At 32.6% G+C, this 23,441-nt stretch overlaps 1 protein-coding gene across 6 annotated transcripts in view; it reads right to left on the minus strand.

The window, feature by feature from the left end:
* The window catches only part of LOC124367484 (serine/threonine-protein kinase ULK2), a 91,316-nt gene that overhangs the window by 37,073 nt on the left and 30,802 nt on the right, over positions 1 to 23,441 (minus strand). For 2 of the 6 annotated variants that reach the window (XM_046824342.1, XM_046824337.1), the window contains exons 6-12: positions 22,297 to 22,347; positions 20,047 to 20,172; positions 19,456 to 19,690; positions 16,103 to 16,323; positions 8,101 to 8,176; positions 5,754 to 5,841; positions 1,377 to 1,457 (exon numbers count right to left, since the gene is read on the minus strand). In XM_046824342.1, the coding sequence (XP_046680298.1) occupies positions 1,377 to 1,457; positions 5,754 to 5,841; positions 8,101 to 8,176; positions 16,103 to 16,323; positions 19,456 to 19,690; positions 20,047 to 20,172; positions 22,297 to 22,347 (878 nt within the window). The remainder of the gene's footprint in view (positions 1 to 1,376; positions 1,458 to 5,753; positions 5,842 to 8,100; positions 8,177 to 16,102; positions 16,324 to 19,455; positions 19,691 to 20,046; positions 20,173 to 22,296; positions 22,348 to 23,441) is intronic. The other 4 variants (XM_046824338.1, XM_046824339.1, XM_046824341.1 and 1 more) reach the window with 4 other exon arrangements.

Here is a 23,441-nt window from a genome sequence, read left to right on the forward strand (position 1 = left end):
AATCGATTTCTCTCACTACTTACATTCATTGAAAATTAATTTCATATAATTTATGTAGTTATCATTGAATTTAATTAATTTATAAATGTTTGATACAATTGCTTAAAGGTACACATTAAATAAAAGTAAAACGTTTATCCTAAGTACAGAATAAATTGTTTTACTACCATTATAATTTTATTCCTCAAATACATTAGGAGGTTAAAACTTAAATGTTGTTTTTTTACTTCAGAGTTGTTTAACCCTGTTAGTGCTGGCTTATTTCAGACGTGTACTCTGCCCTGACTGGGTCTTTTTGGTCCCAAATCAAACAATTATTTTTACTTACAATAGAGACATTATATAACAATTAAAATTGTCCTAAAGTTATAAAATTCTATGTTAGCTAAATTCTTTTGGAGGACGAGAGGATAGATTTCCTAACACTAACTAGTTAATAATGTAATATTTTTTTAAATATTATAATGAAAATGTTAATATGCAGACACCTACACTATGAAAACAGCAGATAATAAATTCAAGAGTCAATCTCACACTTGTTTACAATGCAGTAACAGAACAAGTGACTCACAACAAAAAGGCGGAAGTGGCCCAATAACAAAAGGCTACTTGACGCGAAGCCAATAGACAAAGATGTCAGCATCACCTGATACATCAAGCATGACGATAACATCTTCCTTTTGTACCGGAAAAACAAAAGAAGTATCACTTGATTTTCTTTACATTACGACATGGAAGGAGGTAGACTACCGAACAGAATCGTGACTGATGATGGCTCACTAAACAAACCAAAAATGTCTGTCAAACTAGATTGGTTTGGTGGAGAGATAGAGAGAAATATGGCAACTGTTTTTGAGATACCGAGTCGTTTTTGGTTATAGAGTTATGCATTGTAAACGACTACAAATTCTGACTTTTATTGTGAAACCAGCCCTGCAGTCTAATTGACCACACACGTTGTGACATGGCCACCATTCTGCCCAGCAAATACAAAAAAACCTTGCTTATAAATTCAAATGAGACATATTTTAGCACATTACTTACAGCCCAGCTGTGACAACAACTAATTTGAATCTGTCATGCACATGAAAAAAGTGGCTTGTCTTCTAACACTGACTACAGCGAGAAACTAAGATGAAAGAAACTATATAATGGTGATATCATCTAACTGTAACCTTACAGTCTTGGCGGAATTTAATGCCAAGAAAGATTTTGTACAAGTTCTGAAATAATATACATTTTTTTTAATTACTCTGGTGAATACAAGGTACTTGAGATATTATTAGCAAATTTGATTCATCTATTCCAGTATTTTTATAACGAGAGGTTCCTTTGCATACAGCCCTCATATAAGAAAGTAAGTCATGTACAATTACCGAAGGCGGTGATATGGAACTGATATCAGGTGGAGATCTGCTGCACGTCCGCTCTATCTGCCGAGATCTGGGCACCTCCTGCTGCAACATGAAACTTAACTGTGAAATCACTCACACCACTGTAAGACATTTAGATGATAACCAGATTATATTTTAATACATCCACCTTAGTTATTAAATAACGTGTTTATACATTTTTATAGAATATCTCTATGTTAGTTATGTAATAACAGTGTTGTTTAAAGATGATAAACAGGTTTAAAAACTTTTAAATTTCAACAAACAAAATTAAGCTTAAAAAACTATAGAATTTTTCTAAAGAAGTTTCAAAGTAAATGCTCTGCTAACAGGTGAGTAATAGTGAACAGTATATTTTCCTCTAAGTTTGGAAGTATATTTTAAATAAACATACTGTAAATGATTTAGAAAAATATCTAAGGTAAAAAACAGAATAATTTGATTTCTACTCACAATAGGAACTCTATTCCTTATTTGGTCTAAGTATTCTACAGTACCAGCTCATTTATATTAAAGAAAGATGCAGACCAGTTTTTGGCAATTTGTGTGTTGCAGATTATAAATAAACTGAAGTCACCAACTGAAGTGTATTACACAGTTAAATAATAATCAAAAGTAGAAACTATTTATTTTCAAAGTAATAAATAAATAATGTTAACAATAACAGAAAAACATGTGAAATAAAACATATGTTTACAATAATACTTTATAAACTACATGTCACATACATATTTAATACTATATTTATACATACCTACATACATACATATATATTTAGATTATTGTGGTTTTGAATTAAAGGAGCCATGATCAGAGAAAATCCAAAAATCTTCTAGAAATTCCGTCTTAATAATGATTGCAGTGAAATCTACTTAAAAAGTTCCAAGGTTCCGAAAAAAACTAAAGCATGCTTTATAACTCGGAAAAGTTTTTTTATCTAAGAAATTTTTGTGATCCATCCTTATTGAGAAATGTATACTTTGCGTTAGCACATTTCCGTTTACAATACAGTATAAGTTGTTGGGGTGGAACTTTTAAAGTGCTTAAAGATAAACTAAGAATATCACAAAATAAACTTATACGCGTCATAGCAAGTAAAAGCTTCAGAGAGAGTTTTTTCCTCTTTATTCGCAACTAACAATTTTGCCATGATACAACATCTTTATGTTCTTAAAGTTTTGAGGGAGTTTTACTTGAGAATTGGTAATAGAGGTAACAATTTAATTTATGCTACCAGAAGTATAAATCTTAAACTGTTTAGGTTACCAAAAGTCAATAAATCACAATTCAGACAATCTTTTTCCTACGCTGGTCCAAAAATATTTAATCAGTTGCCTTTGCATGTAACAGGTCAAATTACGACATTTGAATATTCGCGGGGAATTGGCAGACTGTGACGTCAGTGAATCACATGTTGTCGGAATTGAGATTTATTTAATTAATAATGAAGAAATATATTAAACTTTATACGGGAAAAGATTTAATTAATTAAAATGAAGTAAACATAACCAAAATTCGTGTTTTACAAAAGTACTAAATAGAATTACGCAGAAAAGCCAATTGTGGGATAAATGACTTGTATATTGGTGACGTCATAAAGCACATGTTGCTAAAAATTTAAATAAAAAGCTTTGAAAAAATAATAAAAAGAAAATAGAAAGACTTAAATTGATTAATTATAGTGAACATGATAAATTTTGACAATTATAAGAAAAGAATCAAATTATATTTAATCGTAAAGACGCTGATTTGAACGGGAGAGGGGAAGAGTATGGTTTTGAATCGGTATGTGTAGTTTTATACGGAGCTTCCTTCTCTTTCCAGCCAGACTTGAAGCAAGGAAGTTGTGCGCATTCTCCTGGGATAGTAGTGATGAAATTAATAGGAAACTGTATTATGGTGTATTGAAATTTTTATGAAGGATGGGATATTATGTTAGATTCTTAAGTTATCAAAGCAAGGTGAGTGGAATTATATATGTATGGACAGTGTAAAATGGAATAAATTAACATCAAGGTCATTTGGTTTGACTTTTATTCGAGTATCCCATTTATAAAGAAGTGTGATAGGAACTTCAATGGAGTGATATTAAATTTTTTAACCACTACTCAACCCATTTAAAAACCTGAGATAGATATAGACTTGTTGTTGGTGGCAACACCACAGACATTCAAATTTGATAGTAATTTGGTATTAACTTGGAATAGAATGAGTTAGCCAACACGAAGTAATTTACATAACCAATGAGAGGGAGCACATTTTGAATAGTGATTGGGAAAGGATTGGGACAGCAAACTGTTTATCTGGAAGGTGGCAGAGTTTCAAGCAGTACCAAGGGGATGCAGCTAGCTTTGGGCAGATTTTGAGCAAGATGGAGACCAACACCATCCGGAGCAAAATGGTACAGCAACGTGGGACTCGTAACAAAATGGCGCACAACTACATGGGGCGTCAACAACACTAAAAAACCGATACGCAGTAAATTGACGCAGCCAACGAGGGGCAGATCTTCAGCAAATTGACGCAGCAACGTGGGGCTTGCAGCAAATTGGCGCCCAACGTGGGGCAGATCCGCAGCAAATTGGCACTCCAACAAGGGGCACGCAGCATGCACATTAAGCAGATTGAAAACTTTAAGGCATTCTGTGCACAAGTAAAAAAGTAGCTTTTTAGAAAACCAGAATTAAGTAGAATGTAGAATCTTGGAGCATTGGAAAAAAGGTTTATCGTACTATCACTAGTATAAACAAATTCAACATTTTCCAATATATAATTTTTATTTTGTGCAAGGCCTTTCTGAATCAAAGATTCCATCATCATCCTGAATCTCTGATGGAATCTTTGATTCAGAAAGGCCTTGCACAAAATAAAAATTATATATTGGAAAATGTTGAATTTGTTTATACTAGTGATAGAATTAAGTAGTTTATTTAGAATACTACCATAACTATATCAGTAAATTTTTGACATGTTGATAACTGTATAATTTAATAAATTTTAATAAGTAAAATTAGTGTAAATAATTAACTATATTTATTATTATAATAAATATAATGTTAATGTTATTTATTTATTATAATAATTGATTTAGGTTCGCAGAATGATTGTGGACGCTGTAGAAGCACATATTTTTAGATATGTTTTAAGAAGCTAGACATAGAAATTTATTTTGTTTTAAACCTGTAAATAGGAAATTAATTGTATATATTTTAGATTTGTATTTATTTTTTTTTTTTCTCGCTGACCCCACTACTTGTAAAAGAGGTCAGTGTATTTTTCCTATCATTGTTAAGTTAATTCAATTTTGTAAGTTTATAGGAAATAAATCATTTATTCATTTCAACTTTATGGAACATTCTGTATTTTTCATTGAAATTTGTTTCATCCTGTATAAAGGTAAAGCAAAGGACTATTTAAATGTCATTTTTTCAAGTCTTTGACAACTACAAGAGAAAAAATTATATTCCATACTTTTGTCTTAACCTGTACAAATTATATCGATCATATTTCAAGTTCTAAATTAATACATTTTTTACCCTTTCTACACAAAGGAGAGGCTGCTTCCTATTTTAGTATTACTCTGATCCAAAGGTTATAAATCTGTCCCAAGAACTTAACAAGCAAAGTAATAATAATTAAACTGCTTTGGTCTAGGCAAGATTTGAACACAGTTTCACTACATGTGATATATATATATATATATATATATGTGTGTGTGTAAAATAGCCTATATGATATATTTTATAAATGTTACCTAACCATTTAAAAACTCGATAAAAAAACTTATATTTAATTGTTAATTTTAACAGTTTTAAATATAGCCAAGTGATAAATATAAACTTTAAAAAAACTGCCACACTGAAATTTAAAAACTGAAAGCCAAAATCACTTTTATAAGAATTATAAGAAGTTAATAAATAGATATATTATTATTATAACCATTTACACAAGAAATATAAAGTAATAAAATCAACCATTTCACCTCATACTTGAAGATACTAACAGGCAGTTGAATTGACTCATTGTGCTTGATTGAGAACAATCACAACTTAATCAATGAGTCGAAGGTTAGGTGGTCACCAAGACTTTTGACGCTGATAACAGTCCAACTAATTAATTGGTAAAGTATCAAACACTAGTTATTTATAACATTTCTAGTGATATAACATTTACAATTAAGAAATAGCAATGTAAAAACAAATAATTTCTAAATGTTTCATTGCAAATTTCTGAGGTAGGGCAAACCAAACTTCGGGATCAGCACATCAAATAAACTAAAATAAATCTTAGATCACAATAGCACACTTTTGGTAAAAGTGCCTATATATTCATGAGTAATTTAGAACTTTAGCGACAGACCTGCTGAGTTGGGAAGACATTATGTTGAGTAGGCACGGGAATCGGTAGTGAACTTGGTCTCGGAGGACTGGCGCAGACATCCTTGGCACTGCAAACAAACATTCATGTGTAGTACACTGCTAGTGTGTAGTACACAAGTACAATGCTACAGCATAAGCCACCAAGTATCAATATTAAAACTGTTCTTTTGACAGAGTTTTTTTAACAAAACATTAAGCTACAAGTGTTATCTCGTTTCTAGTTCCTTGGCTAAGTTCTTCTGGATGTTAATAATAGTAATAAGATGACACCCCTTCAAGTGTTGTTTGATATTAGGGGACAGAAAACAGTTGTAGTGACTGAGATCAGGTGAATAGGGTAGTGGGCTGGAGAAACACAGGAATGCCTTAATTGAATACTTGCAATGTCCGATCTGATGCAAAACATCTCTTTTCCTGAGCCGTTCAAGGATTTCAATATAAGAATTAACAAACATCCTGTTCTGCAGCCACAAATACTCTGAGAAAAAAATCGTGCAACTCATCAGTTTTCAACGTTGAGGGCCTCCAAAAACGAGGTTCATTTTCAACAGATTCTCGGTTCTCTAAAAACGCCTTATGCCACAGAAAACTTGTGTTCTTGACAGAATGTTCCTCATAAGCTATTTGCAAGTTTTCAAAAGGCACAATCGCAGAATCATCCAGCATTAACACAAAATTTAAGTGTGCCGTCATTCAAAACTATGCTGTTCTATTATTTTTTTAAATACACCACACTCAATTTACTTCACTTGTAATGCTCTAACAGGTCACAAAGTCACCGCAAGGTTAAAACTTGTACTGAGTCTCTGGGAGAGACCTAAGTACAAGCTAATATAATAAGGATAAGGTTGCAGTGTTGCCAGATTACTCTAAGTGATCGCTGTCTCATTACTTTTCTAAGTTTTCTTACGTGTCAATACTCTGGCTTAAAATATTGTGTTAGAATTAATAACACAATTTTTTTCCTAAAATTCACATAGAGAACAGAATTCCAGTTATTCATACGAGGGATGTTTTTTTAAGTACGGACAGTTTCTCTCTGTGGTCCCGTAGTTCATTGATTGTGCACACCCAGTATTCCTTGTGAACACACATGTATCACTTGCAACTCTGTAGCTAACCTATAAATGTCACTGTGCGTATTTTAAGATTATTAAAACATCTCCAATCTGTGATATCTGGTCAGGGATAAATTTTTTTGACTGCAAGAAACATGTTGACTGCTAGCATTTACCATAAGCTTTTTGAAATGTAGAGAAATACAGTAATGAGTAGAGATAAAGTTCAGAACATGGTATTCGAGTTCAATGATGGCCATCAACAAGAAAATTCATGAGAACAGACAATTCAAAATAACCACTCTTTGCATGGAATTCAAGTGTCTCATTCTGTAGTTTATAAAACTGTTTCTGAAAACCTAAACTTCAGAAAATTGTACTCTCTCTATGGGTACCCAAACTGCTCATAGAATATCTTAAATGTTCAAAGTAGCGGACAGTTTTTTTGACATTTTTGACTCGTTACCATGAAGAAGGAGAAAAAATGAATGTTGAGTCAAACTGTCATGAAGAAGGAGAAGAAAAAAGTGTTGAGTCAGACTCTAACAGGACAAGAAAGATGGAACATGTATCCCACCTTACCCATGAATCAAAGCAACAATCCATAAAATGGTAACAAGACATTGTCTCGTGTCAAGGTCAAGCCCAAAGAAATGCTGTAACAGTGAAAGATCATGAGATCAGTTTTTGGCATATGCATGATGTTTTGCTGGCGGAATTCATGTCATTAGAAACCAAACACAGAACCCTATTGCAAAAGCATAACAAAGCTCTGTGAGCGATACAAACAAAAGACATAGTAAGATGACATTTTTCTTTAAAAGGTTAAATTGAAACCTGTTGTAAATATAATAACTTTTGTGTATAATTAAACTAATTTCACTTTTCCTGCAGTAAACCTAAAACACCTAAAAAGAAAATCTATAATTAAAAAAACTCACTTTTTAGGGTACTCTTACTGAGAAATAGCCCACCAGCCAAAAGGGGTTAATACCAAAACAATTTTAACAGCATTTTTCTCCACCAGAATGATTTATAAATAACAAAGAGCAATTAAAATTTTACAACAAAAAGATTTACTGTACATGACACACGTCCCCAGGTGACGCACTGACTATATTGAACTCAGGACACTTTTGTGTGACACAAAAATGAGCATTACGTAAGCTTCTACCAGGATAATGATATTTCAGGTACCTCCCAACATCTACTCTACGCAACTGCATTCTGTAATGTTACATGACAAACAAAATATAATAGGTGACTTACTGCTTGTCTGTAGGTAAATTTCGTGGCACTATTTCGAACCCATCTGAGTCTTCTGCCGGGCTGGTACCCATTACTTCTGAAACAGATTGGACTTTGGATACAATGGAAAAATTTAAGGATATTCTGAAAGAAGAAAACTTGCCTCCTGCCCGTGCACTACTTTAACTTAGTTTTCTTTTAATTTCTGTCTGATATGTTGCATCAACTAAATGACAAATCTGATAATTCTCAATATTTTCCTGTCTAATACAAGTACTGTTGATGTTGTCTCTTCTATCCGGGAGTGCATCTCACCAAGTCAGGCACCTCACAAAAGTTTTTCAAAATATTTTTTGACCTCACAAAAGAGTTATAATAATTTTTAACACAGTTGTCTTTTAAACATCTCAAAAAAGCTTTAAGTGCAGGTCAAGGAGTTTAGATTCTTCGCTGCAGATGAAGTATTACGGTGTTACAAAGGGATCCACCTAGGCCCTCTTTTTTTCCTTTGTTATGTGATGGGTTTACCTGGTGTGGCGCTGGGGGATTTAGGTACAGTAAGTCTATACAATGATAATGCCAATATTTTAGTTTCATGAAAGTCACAAGAGCATTGACGTCCCTTCATATGGTGGTCTTTTGGAAATTAAAGATTTTTCAGAGAGAACAAATTCTTCTGAATTCAGACAGTTCAAATTTAATTTCTTCTAGTACAAAATAGATAAGAACATTTAACTAAATGTTGTATAAATGATGACAGAAACTAGTATGAAGAAAGTTTTTAATAAATGAGAATTTAACCTTGAACATTTAATGAAACATTTGGTCATTGTAGTTAATATGATGCCTGCTGTTTGGTTTGTATACTCTGAGGCAGATGAAGAGATGTGGTAATAAAACTATTACCACAACTAAAAAAAAAACACACACACACACACAAAAAAAACTATTTACTTTTCTCAATTCATTAAATGTAACTTACAGAATTCCAATATATGGTGCTACCGCAAAAAAAGATCATTAATGAGAAACCTAACACACAGATTGAGTCAAACATATCTTCCTACAAACGGGAATTCTTACAGCTACCTTTTTCACAGAATAAATTGTAAAAAAATAAAAAAGAATTTAATGTTATCTGCTATTTAAGTGAGAAGTTCTTAAATAAGAATTTTAACCCACAAGAAAGTTTATAATCATAATCATACAATTTCATTAACTTAGGTTTAAGGAAGTTTTCAGATTTTATTTATTTGTTTCACTCTCTATTGAAATGCATGGTATTTAATAATCACAATGAAAAGATAGTATTTTGAATTGAATAGAATAACAATTACGATTTGTAACCAATTTATCATATCAAACCATCTTTAATATTAAAATAATAATATTACTTTCATATCACATTTTAATTGCAAGAAACTTACCATTAACAAAAATTAATAATAATTATTTAGTATAAAATGAACACAGAAGAGTTTTTATAGGAGGGCCGAAAACCTGATGCTCAGAGGTTAATGCCAATTAAACACAAAACTAATAAACTGAAATAAGCAGCAATATACTTTCAACAGTGCACAATTATAGTATATGCAAAATTAACGAGAAAAATGTTTTTACATTTAGTGTATTAATATTTTTAGAAGCAGTTACACTTTTTCTCCAAGTAATTATTGCATTACTACACAAAAGCTACAATTAGTCACATTACTATGCAAGCGTCATGCTTTTGATTTCTCTCATTAAAAAATCATTATACTATTATTACTTTGTTAATTGCTATAGCACATTCTTGATTGTTTAGTCAGATTTTTTTTAAACCATATTAGTCCAAAACAAACAAAATTAGTTTTAAATTGTTCAACACATTAACTAAAAACCAAATCACTTTCATTGAAAACTCAAATTTTTCTAAAAAAGTGTTTATACACAAAAAACTACAAAAACACGTTTCAGCTATTTGTAATTTTGCATACTGCTGATTGTTTTTGTCCACGAATAAACGGAGCAGACTCTTGACGATGCGTCAAAATAAATATTAAAAAATACAAATTATAGCTAAAATATTATTATTAACCACAGTTGTTTATTACTTTGGTTATCTATCTATATTTTTTCATACGAAAAGTGCAAATGGTTTAGCAATCGGTAATTTGCGTAATGCCAATCAGTACTCGTCCGTAAATAGAATTATTTTTGGATTTGAGATTCAGTTCCACATATAATTAGTATATTGTGAAATATTGATTTTTCAAGTGTATTTAAACACTTCTGTTAGTATCGGAATTGAGTGAAAAGAGCTGCAGTATCGAAACGATCCATTCCTAGTAAAATTTCCAAGGACACCATAAAAATTCACGCATATCCATGCATGTTTACCAAAGTCCAAAAATCATGCATAATGCACACTTTTCTAGATTTTCATTGTTGTTGGTAGTTCTGGTTAGAGTCCCGCGAAAGTATTGTGGCTCTCAATATATATCCCGCTGACGGCCAATAAATGAAGAATGCATCAGAAAGTTATCTGCTATGGAAGTTACTGAAGTGTGGTTAGTTCACGATCTGTAGAATAAGTAGACAGATACCAGTACAAAAGAGTACCTTCTAGTGTTGCACCCAGAATACAAGCACAATTAATGCTATAAATTACTGGCTCTTAAATATTTTCTGTTGGCCTTTAGGATAATTCAAGAATAGAATCACCCCCTCACGACAACAAAAATACAATGTAAATAAATGAATGAAAGGCTGTGGTTCGTCACAACATGTTCGTTAGATTATAGTTATGGACTACAAAACAACATGACATAAGACTCCTTATACAAGTTCGACTATTTGGTTTGAACAGTTCGAATTGTCTGACCGATCGTCACGTGTGTGGGAAGAACTGACAGGATTTCTTGAAAACTAATATGTGTAGTTGATTCGGTCGGCTGGCCGCTGCTGTCTGTAGACTAATGCCAACAAAAACTGCATTTACACTGACAAGTAAAGTTGTGAGAGAATTTGCATAACTGTCGCACAAGTTAAGCAATTTGACTCACGAGAACTGTCGCAAGTACTTTCTACAGTTGTATCGCTGGTTGTTTCGGGAGTCAATATGAAGTCTGTTCACACACGGCTGTGATGTCTCGGCAATGTTTGTAATTGAAATTTTAATAGCCGACACTGATCTCTAGTTCTTGCAAACAACTGTCCGGCACTGGTTGTAGTAGTGCTCACAGAGTTCTTGTGCGCATTTAAATGCGATTTTTACAGTCGGACACAAAACTTGTGCAATATTTTGCCAGTGTAAATGCAGTTCAATCGAGGTTTGAATGTAACCGTAATATCAAAACATAATATCACTTTTTTAATTTTGACCTATGTAATCTGATGATCAATGTATGTGAGGCAATCCATCATAGACCAACCGAGGCCTCGGCCGCAATATGAACAGTAAAAGTGGTGAGCACTAGATCGAGTGGTAACTTTAAGTTTAGTGTTTGTGTGGTACATATGAGGAAGACTCGACACTAGCCAGGACAGACATGAGCAGCAGGGCGGTACCACACGATGCTGTGTACCTGCCGCCAACTCTAGACAATAAATGTTTTTCCAGCCACTCAGCCCTAAGCTTCTTTCTGTCATTGCTGTGCAAGATGTCGGACGCAAACACGCCCTTCTTGGCATTACTTGTTGTAGTTTACCCACTATTTTCTTCTCTAAAAGGTATCTTATCAGACCTGATAAAAATTCAACTGAAATTCTGGTGTACTCAAAAAACTAGGTTGCACCTCTTATATCAAACCATCAAACATATTATATTATTCAACAAACCGAACTATTAAGCCTGTTTATAGGGTGAATACTGTACATTTTAGGCCTTTGCTATCTATCTAACACAAATCTTGTCAAATACTATTTTCATTCAAGAATGACTGCAACTTCGTCCACAGACCCCACTCCAACAACTAAATAATATTTAAATACAAAAAAATGTGTTTCTATTAATTCAAGTTGTATCTCAAAAGAAACGAAAACTGCTTTATTTTACTATTTATAAAGTAATTTAATTTAGTTTTACCAAGTTTAATCTTAACGAAACTTATCATCAGATTTATTTTATTTATTATAAAATTTTTTTTTTATTTTATTCTTTTGATTTTCAAATAAAGTTTAATAATAATTTTTAATTTATTGTTTGCTACAATGGAGATGGTATTTTGTTACTAAACAATTATTTAATTCAAATTAATCACTAAATAAGTTAATATTGATTAAAAACTCATTAGAGTATACTTTGTCTAACATAACGTAAATGTAATGGAATGAGTGCTTTATTTTCACTCAGTTATTCACCTCAGTGAAAATAATCAAGAGTTAGCTCCGTCAATATCCCATCAATAGAGAAAGGGAAAGAGAAGACAACGGGTCCACTCATCTCAATTAATGAAGGTCCCACCGTCTCTGCACTGAGCCACACACTACACTGTATCGGGTACCTACAATCCGCATTTTTCATGTAATAAATACAAGCACAATATTATTATGAATGCATCCAAAACTTAAATATTTCCCGACTATTTCTTCACATGATGATCCCCCGACATTGTGGCCCAATTCGTTCTCCCACTCTGGGGCGAGCCTAGTTGTACATCCTGTATGATGTAATATAGTCTCTTAAGTAATCCAACGAGATTCAATCCCATGACACTTACAATATAATCTATAACTGGAGAGCATTGGTAACTCGCATTTTGTAAAAAAATGTGTTTTTACTTAAATGAGTGGTTTAACTTATATCAATCAATGCGTTGGAAATAGTAGTCTCCACTCTCTAAACATTTTAGTTAGGAAAGTACAGTGAGGCATCAATAATTTGGAATGTGAAAAGACAAAAAATTGTATAAAGTGAATATTAGTTAAATTGCTGGTATGACGACAACTCGGTAAGCAGTACAGTAAATTATGTGTTGTGTGGGTGAGAGAGGGACATTGAATGTGGGAGCATCAATTGCTGCCTTGTTGATTTGCCCATGTCAGTTGTGATCTGGCAATGGCTATTCTCTTAATAAACAAGTCTTTGTCTATTGAATCAGTTATTTGTTATAATTGGGTTGGTGTATATTTTTATTTCTTTGTTTTGGGACTAGATTTGCTGTCCATACAACAATAAACTGTCTGTAGATCAATTACTGCACCAAATAATATTATGTTTCCGTAAATAAAACATATAAACTAATGGCTCTATTCAATCTGTTATACTTATGTAATGGTTGGAAAGAATTACAGTTTATAATAAATCAGATCAAGTCACATTTAAGGGCTTAATCTGAAAATAACGAAAATTCAATAATCCGGAAGAAGTTTGGTTTCAACTGATACAGATTGACCCTTTGAGTGTCAAGTACTTTTGAGGGGGTGATGATATCAATATCCAGCATTTATGACAGGTCACATCTTGGTGCCAAGCACTCTTTTGGTGTTTGTGTAGTGTTCAGCCAAACAACAATATTCATAACATTAAAAAATAATGAGATAATTTTTCTTTTATTATTCAAGAGGGAAAGTAGGCTGTTTGTAATATTTAATTTAATGATAAAACATACTAAAATTTGTTAGTAAAAAAGTAATACCAACAAAAATTTAATTTAATTTTTTTTAACTTTGGAATACACAAATTTTAATTTTATGATCTTAATTTAATTGTATGCATCTTTTTTATTACTTGTTCATATGCACATGGGAACAAACAGCAAATTAAAAAAAAGTAAATATCTGTATAGCTGAGTCTTGATTTCTGATCTCATCGGCTCTTGGCACTCAAGAGGGTTAACCCATTGCGGATCACTGACGAGCTGTGCTCGTCATGCAGCGGCTGGGCCTAACGGCACAAGCTCAGGTCACAAAAGCGGTCTGCGTTTAAGTTTCCCTCCAAATAGTTCTAATCTCTGATAGATTGGGCGATCGTCTTCACTTGTCAACTAAGAGTGTTTAACAACGGTCTACGTTCAGTTTTCAAAAGTTTTATAAATATCCTACAGATTGCAGTTGTATGTCGAAGTTGAAAAACCATTCATATGAGTTTACTCTCTGCTTTTTTTTTAAATAAAAAAGAATATTAAAAACTAGACCTACAATCACTTAAAAGTATGTTTTATTTCGGTAAATAATAATTTTAAATGTTGGCTAAATTGATTGTTGTTTATTGTGAGTTTCAAAAATATGCGGCATCATTTTAGGAAAAGGGAGTAGCCTATTAATGATATTTCAAAATTCTGAATGCAAATTCCATGTTTTAAAAGATTACTAAAAAGTTTTAAAGAACGCAGATTATGTTTAGAATGTCATTTATGTTTTCAAAATACACTTAACATACAACTTCAACGTGAATATCAGGGCTAAGGCTTTATACTACATATTCTATTTGATTAACAATTATAAATTACATATCAAATGAAAGAGCACTCAAACAATATTTGCTACAATTGTACTATGTGTGCATCTTTTATCACACATCACAAGTTCAGTCGATATACAAGGGTTTTCCCATACTTTAACAACTGTTTCTAAAGTAATTTATTACAGTAACTGGTTCAATCTTGGTCTGATAGATGTGAAAGTGGAGGAACACCTGCTACTTTGATAATAATCCTTTATGATATCCTAAAAGTAAAAATAGCATCTGAAGATTGTGTGAATATTGAGGCCATGCAAAACAAGCCCGGTTATCCAGCCCTCAGCAACCAATCTAGCAGCAGTTGGGTATGTCATAAACCCCTTAACGTTTTAATTTTTGTAGATATATATTTTTATGAAATAAAGCGTTACATTTGGCCTTTTTTAGTTAAAATTTTTTTTCTTTTTAGCTATCTAGTCAAAAAATGATTTTGTTTACACTGGCTTTGTTAATATTTTAGTTAAATTAAAACCATAAAATACTCCAGGACGAGTGACATGCAAAAACAACACGCAGTAGCTGACTCCACTGTGCGACTACAGCGAACTGACTAAGATGCAAAAACTCATGAAGAGAGAACTAAGGAAGTGCTGACATCCACAAGAAAATGCCAGAACTACTAGCATGACACACAGTTGTCATAGCAATACTTCTTGTGGAAATATTACGGCAAACAACACAATAAAACAGGAATAACGATATACAATATTAAGTCAGTAGCACAGTTTGACGTAATCGCTACGAACGTAAAATTACATCAAAAACCGTGAAGGAGTTAACCAAGGGCATATATATTTCACTACGCCAATGAGGTTTGCTGCCCAATGAAGTTCTCCCTCTTCCAATTGAGAAAAAAACCTTAGTTGTACTAAATCAAGATAAGGAATACCATTAGCTGTTGCTTCACAACAAAAGGAATGGCTTATAAAAATGTCCGCTGTGATATGACACAAAAACCATTTTATATTAAAGAGTCTCGTCGGAATAGTACATTTCATGGAGATTTATTGACTTCCAGATGTGCCTGCTATAAGAGTCCACTTGAAATATCAATTCATCATTGAATATAACTTAGTCAAGAAAGCCTCCCCGTCTGGGTTGCCACATAAATTGTAGTCTGTATAAACATAAGGACCTAGCTGAAACTGTTTTTTTAATTCTTCACGTGTCACTGAAACTGCTAATTTATGGCTAGCCTTCCACAGAGATTTCTTGGGACTATCCATGACTCTTACTCTATCAGATTCTTCAGTATCATTTTCTTTCCTTTACAAAATCATAGTGTTTTAAAATTGATAGTAACAGCAATACAGTTATCTCTTTCATTTGATATATACTTTATAATTATACAACAACTAGATCCATTTTATCACATCATTCTGCTTTATAATGCTCAATGCCGTTTCTAATCTTTCAACATCAAAAGCGGTCTACAAATGTAAATAAATATAGTGTAAAACAACATAACAAGAATGTGAGAAACAAAATGTTGCTGCAGGTGAGTTAAATGCAAACAATAACAATAAGCAAAAAAAAGACTTACAATTAGAAGCTACAGTTAGGATAATAAGCAATGAGCACCTTTGCTAAAAATGACCCAAGACCTAGAAATGTGAGATGTTAGCTGAAAGGTATTGTGACCTTGGTCAGTTTCAGGCGGGCTTGGGGGCTCGGAGGGGGGTGCTGGTGGTTGTAGAAAGGGATGAGTGAAGAAGGCATCGAAAGGCATTCGTTCCGAGGCATTCCGTCGAAGCAGACCCATCAGGAGTGAAGTCAGCTCTGGAGAAGTTCCACTCGGTATCCTGTCAAGGAAAATAAAGTTAAGAACTTAAAACAGTAATGAAGCTTTGAATTGAACATTTTGAGACCAAATACTGTTTTTTCCAAATAAACTTTATTATAAACTGGAAAAATCAAACTTAAATTTAAAGTTAAACAGACAGTATTTTAAAATCAAGACGACCACAGAAACAAAAATGTGAAAAAATGACAAAATTCTTTATATTTTGACAAACACAGAATCAGTTCTGTGTGCATCTATTATTAAGCATAAAAATACATAAATCATACTACAAAAGTACATTAGTACCCTAACAAACTTCATGTGTTACATTTTTTAGGAGAGCTTAGGATAGAAAGAATTGATTACATGGGTATTCAAATATCTTACACTCTAATTTAAAATTGCTGTTTTTATAAGAATTTATTATTATTAATTTATTAGATTATTATAAAGTTTGCCACAACTTTGTTGGCAACACTATCTCACTGGATATTTCTGATAAACTAAACCGTTGTTTCATTGATCATATAATGAATCTCACATAAAAAGAGAATATTTTTTCAGAGGCTTATTTTATATCAAGATTTCATGAATGGTTTATTGAAGTGTTTACGGTTCGATTTCCTAAAATCCACCATGTAAATGTAAACAAATGCTGCATGATTTAGTGCTCAGAAGTACATTGCCTACTGTTTTCACTCTTCACCCAGTTAAATTCTTCACATTCAAGAAATTACCAAAGGTCTTTAAAGGGTACCAAATTTTAGTAGATCAAGAACTAAACCCACTACTCCGGGAGAAGCATGCAATTCACTGCTCTAGTTAATTAAAAAATACTAAATTAGTGATAACATTTTACAGTGATTAAGGAGTGCTAATCAGTGGCCGGCCACACATCTGAGGATCTGCTTTTAACTCCTGCCACGCTCATGTTATCACGGCTCAAATAGCAGCTTCGCTGCGCAATGCCTGATAAGATGATATTTTAGCTTCCAGTAATGTTCATTTGATCCACAGCAGTGCTGCTTAATTGATACTACACTCTGATAGTCAACTAAGATACTATCACAAAAACATGTGCTGAAGTTTTACCTGGAAGTTAAAAACAGGACCTTTTTTGTTTCCTAGTTTTTTCAATTGCATTTTAGAAGTTGCTACTCTAACTTTTTAATTTTCTATTTTGACAGAGGTTTAGTCCATATCGCAGGATTATTTATAATAATGATAAGGATATTTTATCAATTTTATATTTCTCCTGATGTGTTGTTGTGAGTTAGGCATTCAGCAGTGTGTAACTTTTCTGAAAATAATAGTGATCGGGATATGGACTCAATTTATAAACCACAATCTGACGTTATGAATGTGGACTCTGGTGGTAGTTTGGTAAATGCACATATTGCTGAAGTTGATCATGGTGGATGAGAAACACGCTACATGTAAGTTGACTGTGAAGTAACTCAGTATGTGGCAACTAAACCCACCAGTACCAAGTGACAGTACCATAGAAAACTTTGCATTTAACCCTTTCCAGGCCAGGCTGCAATATATTGCCGCCATAGATCGCGTCTGAAAAGTGCCAGGTGGCAAAATATTGCCGTCAGTGACATATGCAAAAAGTGCCAGGCAGCAATATATAGTTTCCTTGATATTCGTCGTTTTCCTAAATAAATACGACGTCAAATGATTAAAAAGTTATGTTTTTTTATTCCCTGGTATATTTGTAGATAATTAATATGAATATTATTTTTATTTTGTAATTGTCACGTGACATTATCAGTTGACTCAATCTTTTGTTGTTAATTCTTTATGCTTTAGTGTAATCGTATTATTATATGCTGGATTCTTCTTCATTATTTTATTTTGTAGTTGTAAATATTAGTAGTGTTAGTTGTTACGTGCTTAGCTATTGTGTTTAGTAGTTACAATGACTGACAATTTGCGATCTCACGGGAGTGAAATTGTAAATAGCACATTTGTAAACAGAAAAAGTGTAAATAAATTTCAAATTAAATTGTGTAAATATTTCTTGGTACATAGTGTTTTTTAACTTTATTGAAACTGTTTATGGATCCTACAATCATCTGTTTACCGGTACATCCATAATGTGAATATTTATTTTAAGTTTCTTGCAGTGTAAGAGTCAGTTGCTTTAATACTTATAAAATGTTGTGAAGTACAATTATGCACATTTATACAAAATTTGTCATAACAAATTTATTTTTAAGAGAAATAACACGAAATTTTGTATGGTTGTTCCTTTCTAAATGTATAACATAATAAAGTAGCTTCCGATAGAACAAATATTTTTCATTTTTTAGTTATTTGCAAAAAGAAATAAAAAAAATAAATTTTTTAATGTAATCTATTAAAACATTATTTTTTTAATTTTAAATTACTTAAAACTACGTCTATATATTTTTTTGTTGATAGTATATATCTATACGATTAATTTGGTGCAACTTTTAGGTCATTCTCTAATTTTTATGAAAACTTATAAATTTTAATCTAAGAGACTGCAAAATCGCCAATTTTAGCCTGGCACTTTTGACTAGTCACAAGGGGATATGAGATGTAAAAAAATTTTGCAACATCTCATATTTGCTCCTGGCCCTGAAAGAGTTAAAGGGATAATAAGGGCTAAAGTTTTAAACTATGTGTTTAATAGGAGCTTGTCTCAAATCCTTACATTTTTCACTTCAAGAACCTAAGGTTTTAGTGTCTCAACACTAATGTTAAAAACAGATTACCTCTGAATATTAATTGTTTATTATTTATATTAAGTATAGACTTTCCCATTATTATCTCCATTGTAGAAATAAATTTAAAACCAATACTTTTACGCTCATGTTAAAAGCGGAGCCTCAAATCTGCAGCCGGCAGCTAAGTAGCGTGTCGTCTTTAAGTTTAGTTCACTTTAAATGAATATATCAACACTCAAAATAGATAGGATTGGTTAGCAGAAAATGACTATGCAGTACAGGGGTTTTATCACAATCCACAAAAACTTTGAAACATTTGGAGAATACCCAAACAAAACATTGTAGGCCCAGTTTACTCTAAAAGAAACATTGATACAGCTTTTCATTCTACAATAATCCATCAATTTTTTTATGCGCTTGGGAGTAACATGTTAAAAGTATTATTTTCTCACTTGGGTGCGAGGTTAGCATTCTTCTCGTAGAATTGCTTGAGGGCCTGAGGCGTCTGCGCCTGGAAGGGTGCCTTGCCAGTGAGGCACTGGAACACAATGGTGCCCAAGCTCCAGAGGTCAGCCTTGGCGTCGTACTGGAGGCTCATGATGACTTCAGGTGCCATGTACATGGGACTTCCGCAGAGAGTAGCTGCCATAACTCCATCCTGTAGGAACCGGGCGAAACCAAAGTCCGCTGTACAACAAAAACTTATTAGTATTAGGGTGTCCTAAGAAAACCGATTTTTAAGTTCTAGATTTCCTTGACATTGAAGGTTTTTTTAATCTTCATACTTACTTATGTACAAACTTATGTATTTGAATAATTTTTATACCAATACTTTTAGATTGAGGATGGATGCCATTTTCTTATTCTCAATGAAGAGAGAATTAACTCAATGGTTCTGTACAAATGAACCTGGCTTGATAAGAATATGTCTATTTCAGTCTCCTTAGTGTACAAGGTGTTTGAAAAATAACTCCCTAGTTTTAATGTGTCCTAGAATCTGTACAAAGTGTCATTCGCTATACTAGTTAGCGAAGGGGACTCACCAATCTTGAGCCGGATGTGCTGAGGCTGTGGAGATGGCCGGTTAGGTGTGTAATTCAAAAGGATGTTTTGTGGCTTCAGATCTCTGTGAACCACCCCCTTCGCGTGCATAGCTTTCATGGCACCAGCTGTAACACACGCAGTTATATACAATGTGTAACACTGATATGTTTAGTGACTATTTCGTTCATATCTCAACGTGCAAATCACCATTAGAGGGTTAGAGAGTTTGTAGATTTATTCTGATGTCAAAGATCATTTGACAATATCTTTGCACATTTGTAATAATATATATACATCATTATAAAATCTAGTATGTGTACAATCAAACAGAAGCAATATCTAATTATTACTCCACATCACACACACACAAATAAACATAAAAAATATTAAAACTTCACATAAAACTTTTGGCGTTTACAATTAATTCTGTATGCAGACCAAGTAGAACATACCTTACCAAATAGAATATACAAGCAAAGAACACTTTAAGTCTTGTATTGGTTCAATAATGCTAACACTGTTAACATATATACTCTTGTGATAAGTACCGAGGTCATCTGGAAAGTAATGTCCGTTTCGTGGTGACTGTTCGAGCTGCGAGCAAACAGCGCAATACATCGTACTGACTCCCAGCATGCCTTGCATACAAAATGACGACATTGAAGTGAAATCACTGTAGAGTGCTGTTTACTGTGCAAATTTAAGATAACCCGCTGACTGCAAAACATGATTAGTTATCCGGTTTTTGACAGCAAGGAACATTCCAGCGGCGGATATTCATAGACAGATAAGTGAAGTATATGGACTTAATGCAATTAGTGATAGCAAGTGAGCGAGAGCTTTCAAAAATGGACAAGAAAATGTCCATGATGAACCGCAATCCGGCTGGACATCAGTGGTCACAGAAAATTTGGTCAATGTTGTTGATGAAAAGATCAGTGAAGATGGACCACTCGTCGTACGGGCCCGGACTTGGCACCGAGCGACTTTCACTTGTTTAGCAACCTAAAGAAGTTTCTTGGTGGTAAGCGCTTCAACACTGATGATGAGGTAAAAGAAGCAGTTAAATATTGGTTATCCTCACAGATGCTATGAAATCAGCATTAAAAAACTCATAGAACGTTATGACAAATGTTTAAACAAAAATGGAAACTATGTTGGAAAATAAAGAAAGATGTCAGGAATCAAATAACACAAGATTTTTTTTTAAACATGTTATTAAAATTATGTACTAAATTGGACCTTACTTTCCAGATTACCCTTGTATGTTGGTTATATATTGTCTTTTAAGAAGAAATTTGACCCTTTCATGGCCAAACCCTTTCAAGATATCTCAAAAGTTCAATGTGTCTCGAAACACTTAGTATAGCTTTATCCACACTCTCTCAATGAAGATGACAGGGTTCTTAGTTAAGGTGGCATCAATTCCTTAACATAAGTTAGTATATCCTTATTTCTTCATCAATAAATAGGAAAATTCGACAATCAGTGTAAATGAAGGGGATTGTACCAAATCTCAAGACTGTGCGAGAACGTTCAAGCGTACAGACAAAATTATGTCAGTATTTGCATGTTATTTGTTTTAATGGAAAAGACATTTTTTAGATACTTCCACATTAAATTTATTAAAAAAAGCGCTTTCGCCGGTTAAGGCATCATCAGTTGATAATGATTAACTGATGATGCCTTAACCGGCGAAAGCGCTTTTTTAAATAAATTTAATGTGGAAGTATCTAAAAAATGTCTTTTCCATTAAAACCTACCTACTTCCACCAAGGATACAAAGCAGAAAATGTTATTTGTTGTCAACAAAAGAGAATTAATCCAAGTTTTAAAAGGTACTAATAACGATGTGCTGTAATAAGCACAAAACCGATTACAATATCGATGCTATTACATCAAATATAAAACAACAGATTATTTTAAGTTACTCATAGCATTAAAAACATTCAAATTAGATTTGTAGATTTTCAGTTAATTTAACATGTCAGTGTAATTAGATAATAATCTTTCTCAGTCAAATTGTTACAGCTCACTTCATTCTAATGGCTCAACAGGAAGGAATACGCTCATTTGCACTCACTTTTACAATACAATTTTAAACATAAAATAATGTGTCTGCCCCTGTATTATCCTGTCCATTATTTGTACTTTAAGTGATACATTAGGAACAGAAAATGATGTTAAACAGTAACGCTATCCAGAGTAATACATCCTACCATTTCAGACCTACTAAATTCCAGACTTACCTAACTGCCTCAGGAACATCCGTATTGTGTCTTCACTGAGCGTGCCTTTCACTAAAAAGTAAAATAGTAGTTAAAAAAAGCACTTTTTCATAATCAAAACAAAAGATAAATTGTTTAAATATCGAGCCTTAATACACTAAGTAAAAGCAGGTATTTAAACAGCACTAAATGAAACGTAAAACACCTTGATACGAAAAACAGCTACTACAAGTTTATTGTTAGGAATGCAAAGATATTTTAATTACATTGCGATCATTTTAATTAAGACACCCTATCAAACTGTTGGGACATGATTCATTAAAAACAGTTAAATTAAAACAAAAATAACAGAAATAATTATGTGATGAAACTATCTGCTGTGAAAAAATACGTGTGATCAACTTCAAAAATGCTGTGAGTAGGATTATAGCTTAATCCTATTAAATATTAAAAAATGCAGAGGACATTGTAATTTTATATCCTTGAACAAGAAATTATCAACAAATGGTTAATGTAAGTAATTTTTTTATTACTTTAAGGTAATAAAAAAAATCAAATTGTGAATTTAATTCACTAAAAAATATATAATCCATAATTAGATTTAAATCTTAGAGCACCATAATACTGTACTGGGTCTAGTGACGTTATCCAATAATAACATGGCCAATAAATACCTTACCATAATAACATTGGTCCAACCCAAAAAAACTGAAACCTAATTAGCATGCAAGGCAATTATTTCTAGTTTACAAAAATCCCATTACAAATTAGCAATGAATGACAAATGAAATAGTGAAAAACCAACAGTAAAATGTGTATAATGAGGAATTCTATGAGCACGGCTATAATAGTTTTAAAAAATTGATCTTTAATACTTTTCGGATCAACAAATGTTTTACAAATTTTAGGATGTGATTTTTTTTATCAGCGACAAGTAAAATCGTACTGTGAAAAAAAAAAACGGGCCTAAATTGTATATTTTGTAACATTTTTGTTAACAAAAATTATTTATTCAAATTAATATTAAGATATTTAAATGATTTTCCAGCATGTATTTTTACATAACTGTAACCCGTAAAGCACACCATATATGTTTGTCCATACCACCAGAATCACTTTAATCGCGGCATTAAGTGATTCCTGTACTGTCTTATTATAGTTTATGT

The sequence above is a fragment of the Homalodisca vitripennis genome, chromosome 8, assembly GCF_021130785.1.
Source record: "Homalodisca vitripennis isolate AUS2020 chromosome 8, UT_GWSS_2.1, whole genome shotgun sequence".
Taxonomy (NCBI): domain Eukaryota; kingdom Metazoa; phylum Arthropoda; class Insecta; order Hemiptera; family Cicadellidae; genus Homalodisca; species Homalodisca vitripennis.